Source organism: Diospyros lotus, chromosome 10 (assembly GCF_014633365.1).
Source record: "Diospyros lotus cultivar Yz01 chromosome 10, ASM1463336v1, whole genome shotgun sequence".
NCBI classification, from domain to species: domain Eukaryota; kingdom Viridiplantae; phylum Streptophyta; class Magnoliopsida; order Ericales; family Ebenaceae; genus Diospyros; species Diospyros lotus.
The window spans coordinates 13,381,037-13,395,420 of record NC_068347.1 but is presented as its reverse complement, the minus strand read 5'-3'; the positions used below and the strand labels follow the sequence as shown (position 1 = coordinate 13,395,420).

Sequence of the window (14,384 nt, the reverse complement as noted above, 5' to 3'; positions counted from 1 at the left end):
AAATCCGTCGCTATTCCGTCGCAAAATAGTGACGGAAATGTCCTGTCGCTAAAAATCCGTCGCTAAATCCCGTTTTTCTTGTAGTGAAAAATATTTGTTCCTGATTGCAAAAATTATTATCATAAAAAATTAAGAATAAAAAAAATGAAAAATAAAAGCAAAGAAATAATGAATGGGCAAACAAACCCTAAAGACATGAAAGCAGGTGGTGGACAATCTAAGTGATAATAATAAGTAGAAGACAGGGAAGTTTGTAGAGAATGATTAGCAGACAGCCAAACAAAGATTAGGAGGAACGAACGAAAAGGGCATAGGCGTTCAATGATGGGCCAAGGAAGCATAAGAGGAATTGGTTTTCTTGTCTTCCTTTTCTCTTCCGTTACTTAATAAGATATATATATATATATATATTCAAATGAATCCCATAAAATTGACAATAGCGATAGGGTAGAGTGCAAGGTTGGGGACTCGAAAAAGAGACCTACCGAAAACACCATTTTATTGGGTGGGCGAATGATTTTGAAATACCACCACAAATAAATCTACACCATTTTAAGTGTCAATTTAATATTATTATTAATTAACAAGAATATTTATTTACACGTCATTAATTACATGTGACATATGAGTCGAATTTATCCTAACACGTACAAATGCTCTTTCTAGTTTCAAACAAGCATGCATGCACCTAAATTGAACCAACAACATGGACGGGGCAATAGAGTTGAAAAAATAGTTAGTTAGTTCAATAAACATCTCATGGCCGTATAAATCCAAGGCCTAATAAGGCATCATCAAATCCTAGTAAGCCATTATGGTTACCTTAGGATTCAATTGGACGTCTAATAAGGCTTCAAATCCTAAGGCAAGCTTCACTTCATTTCAATCCTTGCAATCTTGGGTTGAATATATATTGGTCTCCACCTCTACGTGAATAGGACTTCTCACTCTCTGAAAACGCAATGACACAAATTAAGGTATATAAAATTGGAGAGATTTTTATAATATTTTCTTTAATTTAAACAATGGATAGTCTTTTAAGAAAAATATTTCTGTCAATTTTTCTTAACCTTGATTACAAGTTTATGGCGAGGGCATAGCAATTTTCAACCACCAACTACACGATACTTCAAGCCAACCCAACCCAACCAATATTTAATACTAGTAGAACAAGACACTTTCAATTTCATTTTTAATTATATCATTGCATATTTATTTAGTTAATATTCTTAGACACACATAAAAAAATGGTCTATTTATACCAAAAATACTATCTAAAGAAATTGACAATAATATGTTTGTAATATAAGGTATTACAAATAATAAATTATATATTATGCATAAAATTTCTAGGTAACCACATTTGGAATATATTGATATGAGTCAATAATAATGTGTATCTCCATTATATAAGATTTTTTTTATTTATGAATATTGAAGAAATATCCTGTTAAACCTTTTACTTGGTACAGAGACTTTTCATAATTTAAAGTCTTAATTTTTTTTGTTACAAAGTAATAATTGGGGCTATTAGCTTGAAAAATTCTAAATCTTTTTGCCTTTTTGCAATTTTATCCAAAAATTTCAATTTTCACAATAATGTCCCGATTTGATCAATTAGTTATAATTTTATTCACGACTTGGATCCGATTCGTCAGTGTTCAAGACCCACTAACGTGGCATGCCACTTACCATTTTTAAACATTTTGAGTGAGACCGACATGCTCATGTGTAAAAAAACTAAAATAATGTTAAATATATGTTATACATAAATATATATATATGTGTGTGTTATAGATATATTTATAAAGGAAGGTAGGCAGGGGATGGGGACAGCGACGACAGAGGATGGTGACGACCACAGATGACGATGCTAGGCTGGAGGTGACGACCAATCTACATGCTGGAGGTGGCGATGGAGGCTAAAATAGAAGAAGGCCGAATCTGGAAGTTTGATGGTTGATCGTTGACGTCAATAGGCCTGGCTTAAGTGATTAGCAGGCAGCAAATGACTTCATCGACCAACAAAAGTAAAGGGCCGCCGATCATTTTTATGAGGTGGCTTTGAGTAAAAGGAAGCCCAGATCAGTGGTCGGTCGAGCTTCCAAATCGGTCATCATTGCTGTGAGTAGGAACAAGCCCAGATCGATCATCACCTCCAACTTCTAGATCGGTTGTTGTCGTTGCCGTCGCTGTGAGTATCGTTGCCTCAAGTTTCTAGATTTGTTGTTGGCGTCGTCGTAGTCATCGCCATCGTCGTCCTCGTTCGTCACCATCCTCCGCTTGCTTCCTTATTTCTATGCATATATATATATATGTTAAATATATATATTTAATATCATTTTATTTTTTATTTTTTTTACACATATACATGTGGGCCCACTCAAAATATTTTAAAATGACAGGTGGCATGCCATGTCAACGGGTCGTGGATGTCTTTAGAATCGGATTCGGGTTGTGGATAAAATTGCAATCAATTGATCAAATTTAAACTTTATTGCCAAAATTAAAACTTTTGTATAAATCGCAAAAAATGTGAAAATATTTAGATTTTTCATACTAATAGGCCTATTTTTTTTACACATGTGCATATCAGGTCCACTTTAAATGTTTTAAAATGTTAGGTGACATGCGACGTCAACGAATTTTGGACACCGATTAATTGAATTCAGATCGTGGATAAAATAACAACCAATTGATTAAATCAGGACATTAGTGTCAAAATTAAAACTTTTGAATAAAATCACATAAACACGAAACGGTTTAAATTTTTTGTGTTAATAGACTTAATAATTTATTATTTTTGTTATCAAGACTTTTATGTAACAATATAATAGTAGTATAATTCAAGAAAAGAAAAATTCTAATAAGAGAGTTGCTGGTCGTAGTTAGAAACTACGAAAATTTGTGTCCAATACAACATTTCCATCCATCCATCCATCCATCGTTTTCCATTCTAGAAAGTGTTACTATCAATGCCAATAGATTTATGTCCATGAAAGAAACACTCCTCAGAAGCTTATGCATTTCTCGCTCTCGCCCCCCAACTCTATTTTTATTTTAACCTTTTTACCCTCCTGCCTCCACCTGTCTCCACCCACCACCGCCACTGCCGCCTGTTACACGCTTATTTTACCCTTCACATTATAACTCCTTCCTTTATATAATAGGGTCACAAATCATACACCTCCCCATTGGCCATTGCATTCTCAGCGGTTCTCTCTGAATTCCTCTTGCCCAGGTTAGTGTTCTCTACCCCTTTAACTTCACTGGGATTTTTTCTCTTTCCTTGAACAGATCTAGATCTGTTGTTTCTTTATCACAGTCTTGCTACAGTAATGCTCGTAAAGATGCTTTGCAAGTGTTTTCTTGGGGTAATGCTCCTCGAAATCGGGGTTTTTGCTCTGGTTTTGCAGTGTGGGATTTTGGCTCCTGAGTGAACTAACAAGTAGAAGACCTTTTTTTTGTTTCGATTCAGCATTCTTATGCATTTCTCTGTGTCTTGGGTAATGGCAGTTTAGATCCAGAGAGTGAGGGTTTTCTTTAGAAGAAATTTGAAATTTGGACTGTTGGGCTTGATTTCGGAACCAGGGTTTTGATCTAGTGGTAATTAATATTTGGGTTTCACTAATTTTGTGTTGAAGAGTTGAGATCTTATCATTTAAGGTTGCAAAACAGTTTTTTTTTGGAAGACAAGGGAGAGAATCTGCTCTCTCAGTCTCAGCTGTGATTTGAATTTTGATTTCAAAATAGGTTGTTTTGCTTGTAGGCTAAGATCTAATGGTGGAAGGGGTTTGGTACTTGCAGGAATTTGGGGAGAAGTATCAAAGTTAACATATTTGGGGAAAACTGAAAAGGATGGATTTGACTGTGATATTGATGGTTAGCACCACATCGGTTCTTCTTCTGTCCTCTCCCTCAGCCTACTATGCTCAGGCTGCTGCATCCCCAAGCCCTACTCCGACCCCGGCCCCGGGCCCGGCACCCGATTTCGTGAACCTTACAGATTTACTCTCAGTAGCTGGCCCATTCCACAGCTTCCTCAATTACCTCGAGTCCACCAAAGTCCTTGAAACTCTCCAAAATCAGGCAAACAACACTGAGGAAGGCATTACCCTCTTTGTACCCAAAGACAATGCCTTCTCCTCTCTTAGAAAGCCTCTCTCCAATCTCACCCAAGACCAGCTCAAGTCACTCTGCCTCTTCCATGCCTTGCCACACTACTACAGTCTAGCAGACTTTAGGAACCTCAGCCAAGTAGGCCCTGTTAGCACAATGGCTGGGGGCCAGTACTCCCTCAATTTCACCGATGTCTCTGGCACCGTGCACCTCAGTTCGGGGTGGACGAACACAAAAGTGAGCAGTGCCGTGCATTCGACTGATCCTGTCGCGATTTATCAGGTTGATAAGGTCCTCCTTCCAGAGGCAATCTTCGGCACTGACATTCCTCCAACCCCTGCACCGGCACCATCTCCTGACAATATTGCCCCGACCGCAGATGCTGAGGTTGAAAAGGGTAAGAGCGGATCATCGGCTCCAACATCTACCCCTGATTCTTCGTCTTACAGGATTGTCAGCTTGGGTGCTTGGAGCCAGATGGTTTTGGCAATTTCAGGTGGTCTGGTCGTGTTCTTGTAGGAAACAGGTTCTACTTGGTATTTAATTTATGTTCAGAGGACATAATGATTCATTTTCTTTCAATTGCAAGCCATTTTTTTTGTTTTTTGATGATCTCTGTCTTTAGTACAGAGTCTGAGATTGTGATTTACTGTGTTGTAATTACCTTTCTTTAGTCAATTGACAAGTTGTTTGCTGTAATTTACTTCCCTTGTCATGCATTGCCCGTTTGCTAAAGCGTTCCAGTTTTCTGATCAAGCAACCAAGTTTCCAAATCTTAAATTCTCAAATAATGTTATTAATGAAGAAAATTTAGGCCGAAAACAAGGGCCGACTGGTCAAATTCTCGGCACCACCATCGCTGTCCTAAATATGTACCGATAGGAGAACCAAATTTTATAGTCTTTGCACGCTTGTAAATAGAAAAAGTTATATATTTCTGTAAAATAAAGAGTAAAGTTCGATGCGAAAACGACACTTTCCTGACCTTCACCATGTGCATGCACGAAGTCTCGAGCCATTTAATTACATTGGGATAGCAGTTAGGAAGTAATACGAGCAACACGCGACAAAACCTACTTGCGGTCGTCCAGAAGTTTTTCTTTTCATTCCAATAATGCAGTCTGTGGATGTGCACTTTCAGTGGCACTGTAGTCAATCTGCTGAGCCACTTGTTTCCATTTTCTTAGTTGAAATTTGTGAAAACTTTGAAAAAATACATTTTTATATGTAATTTTTATTTTCTTATATAATATTTCTTTGAAATTTGTGCAAACTCATTTTAACAGCATGATTGAGTTTTTATGAATAAAATGTTGCTACTTTAAGTTTGGATATTGTTGTTGCCCAACTACAACAATAAATTTATAGTGCAGAAGAGTGGGATGCAAGTGACATCAAGTTGGGTATGAGTCTTTTGAGCCAAGTGACCGTGAGAGTTCCTAAGTGTTGAGAGACCTAAAATAATTGAGAGACTTGCTAAGATAAAAGCATGTTAAGGCACAGGTGTGATCACCCGTAAACCCTTCGATATTTAAGTCAATTTCTAAATGAGTTAGAGCAAAAAAAGAGTTTGAGTGCCGTGGTGAGTGTACCTTGAATGAGGCGACCCTTCTATTTATATAGGAGAAAGAGGCTGAGAGATGATGTGATCCATGTTTCTCGGTGGGCATCTTGGAGAGTTTATGATCGAGTCAACGCGTGACATGGCTCGTGGGGCTTTGAATGTTAGGCATTGGCACGGCTTTGTTTGAGTTGCATATGGTTGGTGGCAGCTAAATTTGGGGTGGGGGTGGGGGGGGAGTCAATATGTTATAACCGAGTGGCTATTGAAAGGGGACATCAACTCTTGGTGTATTAATGCAAGGGTTTTATCGATTTTTAATTTTTTTTCAAAAAATCATATAAACGTAGCGAAAATAAAAGTTAGAATTACCTTACAAGACTCGGTATCAAATGATCATATGCACTACAATTGAAACTACACCATATGACGTAAGAAGGTATACCTCACAACGGTTTTAAATTTGATGTAAAAGCTATAATCCTTCCCGTGGCAGTAACAACTTGCTCTCGAGCAGCTCCCGAACACTCATTCGGATGACTAATCCAACCCTTAAAACTACAAGGGTCCTAGTTAGTCCACACTTCAAGTAAAGGATAAAACCAACAAGAATGCCTATGTGCTAGCCAGGTTTGTTGTTGGTGATTCAAGTTGTAAATGGGTTCAAAGAAAATTACCCTATCCAATAGACAATCTATTTGGATGAGATTGCTACTCTAGCAAACAAGAAATGAGTGGAGCAAGAAAGAGAGAGCAATAGAAAAGGTTGTAGGATTTGAAAGAAAGAGAAGAAGAAACACTGGCTGAGAGAATGACCAATCCTCAAATATAATTGCAACCAACATTTATTTTCTTCTTCTTCTCTTATATACCAAACCATAGAAACCTTAATATGCTCAATAATCGGTCAATAGCCAAGGAGAGAAAAAGGGGACAAGTGGGAGATAAGCCCACCTCATAAAGAACATATTCCAACCTTTTTAATTTTAAATTTTGTAGCGATTTTAAAAACTGCCGCTAAATAAGTGATTTAATGGCGGTTTTGAAACTGTCACTAAAATTATTTTTTTTTAAATTTAAAAAAAAAAATTTTAATTTTAGCTGCGGTCAAAACCGCCGCTAAAATTAATAAAAAAAATTAAATTGTTAATTTTAGCGATTAAATTGTTAATTTTAGCGGCGATTTTGAAACCGTCGCTAAAATAAAAAATTTAATTTTTTTACGGCCCGCACAAGCCAGCCCGCCCCCCGCCAGACCTGCCCTTGCGCACGCGCCACGTGGCGATGCTGGAAATTAAATCTCAGCATGCGCGCATGCACGCGAACCGCCTGACCTGCGAAGAACTCCTTAACATATATGCACATATATATATTATATACTAATTTAACAACTAATTTTCAGAATTATATTTTATATTTTTAATATATATTAAAAATATTTATTAATTGATTATTTTTAAAAGAATAATAGAATAAATTAATTGATTAAAAATAAAAAAGAAGATTTTATATATTTTTTAAAAATTATTAAAATTTTATATATATATTTTTTAAATTTATTTTTATTTTTTTAAATTATATTTTTAATGAATTTTCCTATTAATTTAAATGCAATTTTATATTTATTTAATTTTTAATTATTTTCTTAAGCAAAATTTAATTTTTTTAATGAAAATAATGAATTTTAATATTTCAGATTTTTATTTACTTTTAATTTTTTTTTCAATTTAGCGGCAATTTTCGAAAACCACCGCTAAATTTAATTTTTTAATGAATTATTTTATTTTATTTTTAATTTTAAATTATTTAATTTTTTAAATTTAGCGGCTGTTTTTGAAAAACCGCAGCTAAATTTAATATTTTTTGAATTTTGTGGCAGTTTTTGAAAATCGTCGCAAATGTTAATTTAATTTTAATTTTAAATTATTATTATTTTTTAATTTAGTTGCAGTTTCTAAGAAACCACCGCGAAAAAGAATTTAATTTTTTTATTTAATTATTTTATAAATTTAGTGACAATTTTTTAAAAATCGTTGCAAAAAAACATGTTTTATTGAATTTTGCGGCGATTTTATGAAACCGTCGCAAAATTTTAAAGAAATCACCACAAAAATTATATTTTGCGGCGGTTTCAAAACCGCCGTAAAATACCATGTTTTGCGGTGGTTTTTAGAACCGCCGCAAAAAATCAATTTTTTTGTAGTGATACACGATGCTTGTGGACTCGATAAAATATAATATGAAGTTTTAAGCCTAAGTGCATTTTTTAAATAATTAGGGGAATGAGCAAGTGTAATTTTCCCAAACTAATCGAATTTGTGCAAGGGACCATATTTTAAGGGACATTTGAAAATATTAAGATGGTTCAAGGAGTCAAATGAAAACGAAGGTGAAATTATCAAAGTGCAAATACTTAAAAACTTTCGGGCCAAAATATAATTTCGAGAAACTTATAATGGGACCATTGGAATAATCGAACTAAACAAACGTGCGATTAAAGGAAAACATTTGGTTGAAATCTCAAGATCCAAGCATGTTAATGTATTGCAACCTTGTACAATCGGACAAACCAACCAAGAACAAGCGCAGCAAACTAGAAATAGAAACGAAACCCTCAAAACACAACTCACGCATACAGAATAATAACACAACGATATACGTGTTCGGATTCGAAAGAATCCTACTCACGGCAGAGGCTCCGCCTCTAGTCAATCCACTAATAGCTTTCGATTACAATCGGATTACAAGATCACAACAAGAACAAAAACGTATTGCAAATACATCAACTGAAATCAGAAAACAAATACAAGAACAAGTATAGAATCTGTTCTACCGATCTCAAGATCGTGTCAAGAATCTGATCTATCAGTTACACCAAATCTCTCACGCCTCAGGCGATTTAACAACAAAGATTTAAAGCAATACAACCTTACCGTATGATCTTACCAACAAACCGAAGCCAATCGAACAAAAGAAGGATTTACAAGCGAGAGAGAGTCTCACTTTGAGTGCGACGAATATAGGGTTTCAAAATGAGAGCAATAGAAGATCTGAAGCAATTAGGGCATGAAGCTGTCCTTATATAGTAGCAGGCAACCTGGTTGGGCTAAGGCAAATCGCATGGGCCACATGAAAATGGGCTTTACATAAAGAATAGATCTCAGCCCAAAGGCTAATCAGCCCACAAAATAATCAGCAGATCAATCATATATACATTTAAATGTTAGCTAAATGAACATAAGATGAAACCCAAATATATAACAAAATGCATACAAACAACACATATCAATTATATGAAAATACATTTTGAATCATAAATCCTAACAAATTCCACCTTGATTCAAGAATAGATTAATAGTGGACTTGACTAGAGACCTCTACAAACTGTCCCAGCTACAACAGGAGCACATTGAGCAACGACACAGCTTGCTCAAACTAAAAAACTGAGATCGACTCGACTAATACATGCCTCATTTAAAACAACAGAAACCTCTATCAAGACTTCTATAAACAAGACATCAGGGCGAACACTCAGCCTTCCATTAGACACAAAAATTTCCTAAGGTTCCACCTTAAGACTGACAAATTTCCACCTCAAACTCTACATTATCAGTTTGCTCAAGTAAGTCTAATTCTACAAGGCTATCAAATACTACAAGACCAGGCACATATCAACATCTAGAAACAAGTCCTAGACAGAAACCAAGAACTCATAACAGCTCCCAATAAAGAGACAGAGAAAGCAACTTACAACCCATGGGAATCAAAACACAGGCATCTATGGGAAACTCTACCCCATACCATAAAACAGGATTTATACAGCCCGCTAGGTTACAAACCTAAACAAATCCATTCATGCCTAACATGCTTAACTTTAACAACTCTCTTATAAACAATGTGCCCTACCCTTTTAATGCCTAGACTCCAAGCCTACAGACCTTCTATACTCTCATAACCATCAAGCAGGTTGGCTGATTCTTCTCTAGCTTTATTTTTCTCGAGATCTTTTGTAATACCTAGTATTTAATAATAAGAGAATTTTTAGAAATTACGAGGTCAAAATTGGTATTTACTATAATTTCGGGCCTTCATGTAATATTCGAAACGCAATCGAAGGGTGAGGGATTATGATAAGCAAGCCAATGAAGGTAAAATCGTTCCCACAAGCAATATTTGCTGAAACCAAGAGATTCACGAAGATTTGAAGTCAAGAACACGCGATTAGGGGCATTCGGGCAAAAGTGCAAATTTTGTAAACTGCTCGAGGGAGGTCAAAACGACAAATTTTCTAGAAATTCTTGAGGGAAATGAATAGTTTAGAACTTGAGAGCAGTCGAGGAATTAACGAAAAGTCTAGGGGTGCCATGGATAGGGAGAAAATGCAATTAGAAAATTTATGGGGGCAAAACTGCAAATTTCAAAAATACCATGGTATGAATGCGACCGTCGCGCATGGTTGTCGGCAGCCGCCTCTGGACATCGGGAAGGTCGCCTGGAGGTGCTAGGGGAGTCGCCAGGTGATGATGAAGCTTCTGGGGGTGGCCATTGGCCGAGCACGGCGGCGACGTGACCGGAATTAATGGCAGATGGGACCAAGAATTCAATCGAATTTTTTGAGCGATTTAGCTTGGGATATAGGGCTAGTTGATGGGATTAAAGGCTAGATCTGGGCTTATGGGATAAGAACGAACAAGATATGGTAGGGAATCGAGTCGAGAACGAGTATAAATAGCAGAAGAAGGCCGAGGGTTTCGAAGGACAAGTCGAAGAAATTGGCTGTGTTTTTGCTTGAATTGAGATTCGGGAATAAGGGGGTTTTGTTCCTTGGGTTGTGAGGATTGTTTCTGGAGCATTTGGAGTTGATTGGTGTAGAAATAGAGGGGTTTTAGAGCTTCGGCCAGAAAATCAGGCTTACCGGTGCCGCGACCTGCAACTGGATTTTAAAGCCTTTTTCGGCGCCTTTTTCCAAGGTTTGAAGGCACCACTATGGTCGCCTCGATGAGATTTTTCAGGCCCTATAGTCGTTTGGAGCATCGGAGATCGCCAGAGCCGGAGAAAAAGGCCGGAGAAGACAACTGCACCGGCCCCGCGTAGGCTTCACTCGCCGAGCTTTTGGGTGACGCGTGAGGTAGGGTTTTTCTCTGAAATTAATTTTGTAATTTTGATAAAATTATTTTAGGAATTATTATGGAAAAATATTTGGTGAAACTTGATGTTAGGTATTTTTTATGAATTTTTGAAAGTAAGAAAGGTTTAAAAATGAAGAAAAATAGAGAAAATTGAGGGAAAATAGAAATATTGATTTCTAAGGTCCTAATGATGAATAAGGGACGATTGGTTTGTTGGAAATAAGGATTGCACATTTTTCGAGATGCGACACATTTTTCGAGGTGAAAACTGAACTTTTTCGAATTAAGGTGAGTGGTTTGATTTTAGCTTTGCCTTGTCTTGAATGAGTGTTGGAGTGTGTGTAGTGGGTTCTAATGAGCGGTTTTACCCTCCCGAACTTAGGATATTCGTGATTGGACCAGTTCTAGTGAGCGATTATACCCTCCAGAACTTGGGTTATTTTGTAAAGGCATTTCTCTTATGTATTTGTGACATCTTTTGCATATTGAACATGGGGTTTATTGCATTATTGTTTTTCTTACAAAGGAGTAGGTGCATGGCGTGTGATTTTCATATCATCGGGGTGTCAATTGTTCGTGTCGTTGTTGGGTCCGTATGGGACGGGATGGGATCTTCTTAAGAATAGGGCAAGGTTAATCCTGGTGAACGAGTGACATGGTAAGGCACTCGAGGGATTAAGTATGTCGCGGCAAGGTCAACCCCCAATGGTGTGGAATGGATTTTTTACGGGAGTTTGAGTATGTCAGGGAGATTTCTCAAGTTAGACATGTTGCATGTTGTCGTTTGTCCGTATATGCCATGCTTATATGTCTTCCATGCATTATATAAACTATTTCATGCCATCACTTAGATGTTTTATCATCTAACCTGGGTTATGCCCCTAGAACATTCAACGTTCCAACCAGGGACTGTTGCGAGGTCGAGGACATGGCCGGTGGGGCCAACGGTGTTTAGTTGATAGGCATTATACCATTTTGGAGGTGTTAGTATTTATTTTGGTATATATATGAACGGTTGTATGACAATGCTGTATCAATTGATAGTTCGTAATACATATTTTGGTGTGGGAACACCTTGTAAGGAACTCGTGTTAGGTCACGACATTTTGATAATATTTAATCCGCTGCGTTATATTATGTCTCGTTTAGTTTTAAGTCTATTGATCTTGTAGTTAAATGAGTAAGACTCGGGTTCTCGGGATTTTCATCTCCATGTGATGATTATTCTTGAAATCACCGCGGGCGTAGGCCATTTTAGGCGACGAGTGTTTCATCTGCATGTGAAGATTGTACACACAGTGCCGCGTGTGACAGACTTGAAAAAAAAAAGATTCCTAGGGATTTCCTTATAGTGACACGCCCGGGTAAGGCGGGGTGTTACAATTGGTATCAGAGCCCCAGGTTAAAGCCCTAGGTTAAGACCCTATGATGGTTAGACTAGGTTATTGAACTTTGCATGGTTAGAATTGTTAACTTAGAATAGGGTTATGGACTCTAAGTGACATATGGAAATTTTAGGAAACACATGTTCGAGGTTACTGAGAAAACATTTGTGTGTTATTAGCAAGCCATGGTAGACCAAGTGCTATTATCACACTGGACGAATAGGATCGAAGCACGTGGAAACCCGCAAGACGAAGATATGAATATGTTTCTGAATGCGATGGAGGAAATCATTGACGATGTACCTCCAAGTTACCGACTACTGATAGATCTGTCAGAATACCAGATCGGTTTTCTTATTGACCATATGGAAAGGGAGTGGAAGACTTTTGCTCAGTGGTTATGGCAGGACTGGGAATATGACTCCCTACATGAATTCTTCACGAGGATGCGGGATGAGCATGTGGAGCTGCACGGGGAGGCTATGGATGAGGAAGATCAGGAAGAGGGCACTGCAAATCACGAGGATGAGGTCATCGACATCAGTTCCGATGAGGAATCTCAAGAGTCTCAGGATGATGATGAAGGACCCCTGGTGGCATCTGACAGTGATGAGGACCATAAGGAGTCGTGGATCTGGAGGCCAAAGGACTACTGAACAAGGCTGAAGAGATAACTGAAGGAAGAAGGAATATATAAAATATAATAAGATGTTATGTCTATTTCTTTTTTCGATTGTGCTAAGCTATTATGTTTTGTGGGATATTGTTAATAAATAAAACTGTTCCTCTTGTAAGGAAATGATCTTGTCTTGTACATAACTCATTTCTGTGATTCACTTCAGATGGTGAATACACGAAGACTCCGAGATGCAACTCACGATGGAAATAGGAGAAGAGAGGAAAATAATCCCGGAGATCAGGGTGATAGCAGGAATCACTCAGGAGGAAACAAAAGATATGTCGGGGAATCGAGCTCTAGTGAGGATCGGTTCAAGCGAATGGAGCGATTTTTAGAAAACATGCTAACATACGTGAGTCGAGAGGATCCTACTTGGCATACGACCACAGCATTGGAGCGGTACCGACACTTGAGACCTCCTGTATTCAAGGGAAGGATTGGCAATGATCCTAGCTCAGCCGAGTATTGGCTCGAGCAGACGGAAAAATTACTCCAACACCTCTAATGTAGCGAGGATGAAAAAGTGAGGTGCGCAACCTATACGCTGGAAGAAGAAGCAGGTCGGTGGTGGCAGTCTACCAAGCGTTCTATGATAAGGTCTCAACAAGAACGCGAGGAAGAAGATGAAGATGCGCCAGTGTACACTTGGTCGGGATTCAAGGAAGAATTTAACACCAAGTACTTTCCCAAGAGTTGGAAGGAAGAAAAAATCTGGCAATTTATGAGGCTCAAGCAGACTGATGAGATGTCTGTGAATCAATACGACAACCGATTCACTCAGCTGGTTAAATACGTGCCTATGTACGAAACTGACGAGAGCCAAAAGGCACAAAAGTTTGTTTCAGGATTGCAAGTAAGTCTTCAACAAGTATTAAGCGGGTAGGACGTTGATACCTACAAGGAAGCGTTGCACCGAGCACTAACCATTGAGAGAAACCTGACGCGGGTGAAAATAATCAAGACTGAAGAAGGGAGCAAGGGTGGTAAGCCGGGAAATTTAACGGCTCAATCTAAGGACGAAGGGAAGTGCCCTTGACGTAAGAAGAAACACTTTGGGAAAATATGTGTCGTAAAATGCTATGGATGCGGCGAGGAAGGCCACATTGGAAGAAATTGCTCGAAGATCAAAGGAACGCCCCAAATTGGGTATCAAGGAAAGGTGGTGTGCTACAATTGCCGGCAACCAGGGCATATCTCGCGAGAGTGCCCAAAGAGACAAAAGATGGAGCCACTAAGTGGAGGAGCACCGAATGTTCGTCCTGGCCGGGTGTACAATCTGACTTGTGAGGACGTTGAGGCCGATCCTATAGTTATTGAAGGTACATTGTTCTTTTCAAATATTCCAGTTCATGCTTTAATAGATCTGGGTGCTACGCATCCGTTCATTTTGCATGCATCAATAAAACGTCTAAAGCTAGAACCTAGGAAGTTGGGTTACCAAATGGTAATAGCTACGCCTATGGGTTCAACCCTAGTAACAGCAGTAGGATGCCAGGAATGTACTCTCGACA

The 14,384-nt window shown here is 38.0% G+C and overlaps 1 protein-coding gene across 2 annotated transcripts; it reads left to right on the top strand.

The window, feature by feature from the left end:
* The first annotated feature begins 3,075 nt into the window (after positions 1–3,075).
* Positions 3,076–4,826, top strand: LOC127810929 (fasciclin-like arabinogalactan protein 7). 2 transcript variants are annotated; one of them, XM_052350542.1, is made up of 2 exons: positions 3,076–3,241; positions 3,808–4,826. In XM_052350542.1, exon 2 carries the CDS (start codon positions 3,859–3,861, stop codon positions 4,636–4,638), a length of 780 nt encoding a protein of 259 aa, XP_052206502.1. In that variant the 5' UTR covers positions 3,076–3,241; positions 3,808–3,858; the 3' UTR covers positions 4,639–4,826. The 2 variants fall into 2 exon arrangements, with proteins under 2 accessions (XP_052206502.1, XP_052206503.1); XM_052350543.1 differs by having other exon boundaries at positions 3,114–3,241; positions 3,770–4,826.
* Positions 4,827–14,384: the final 9,558 nt, after the last annotated feature.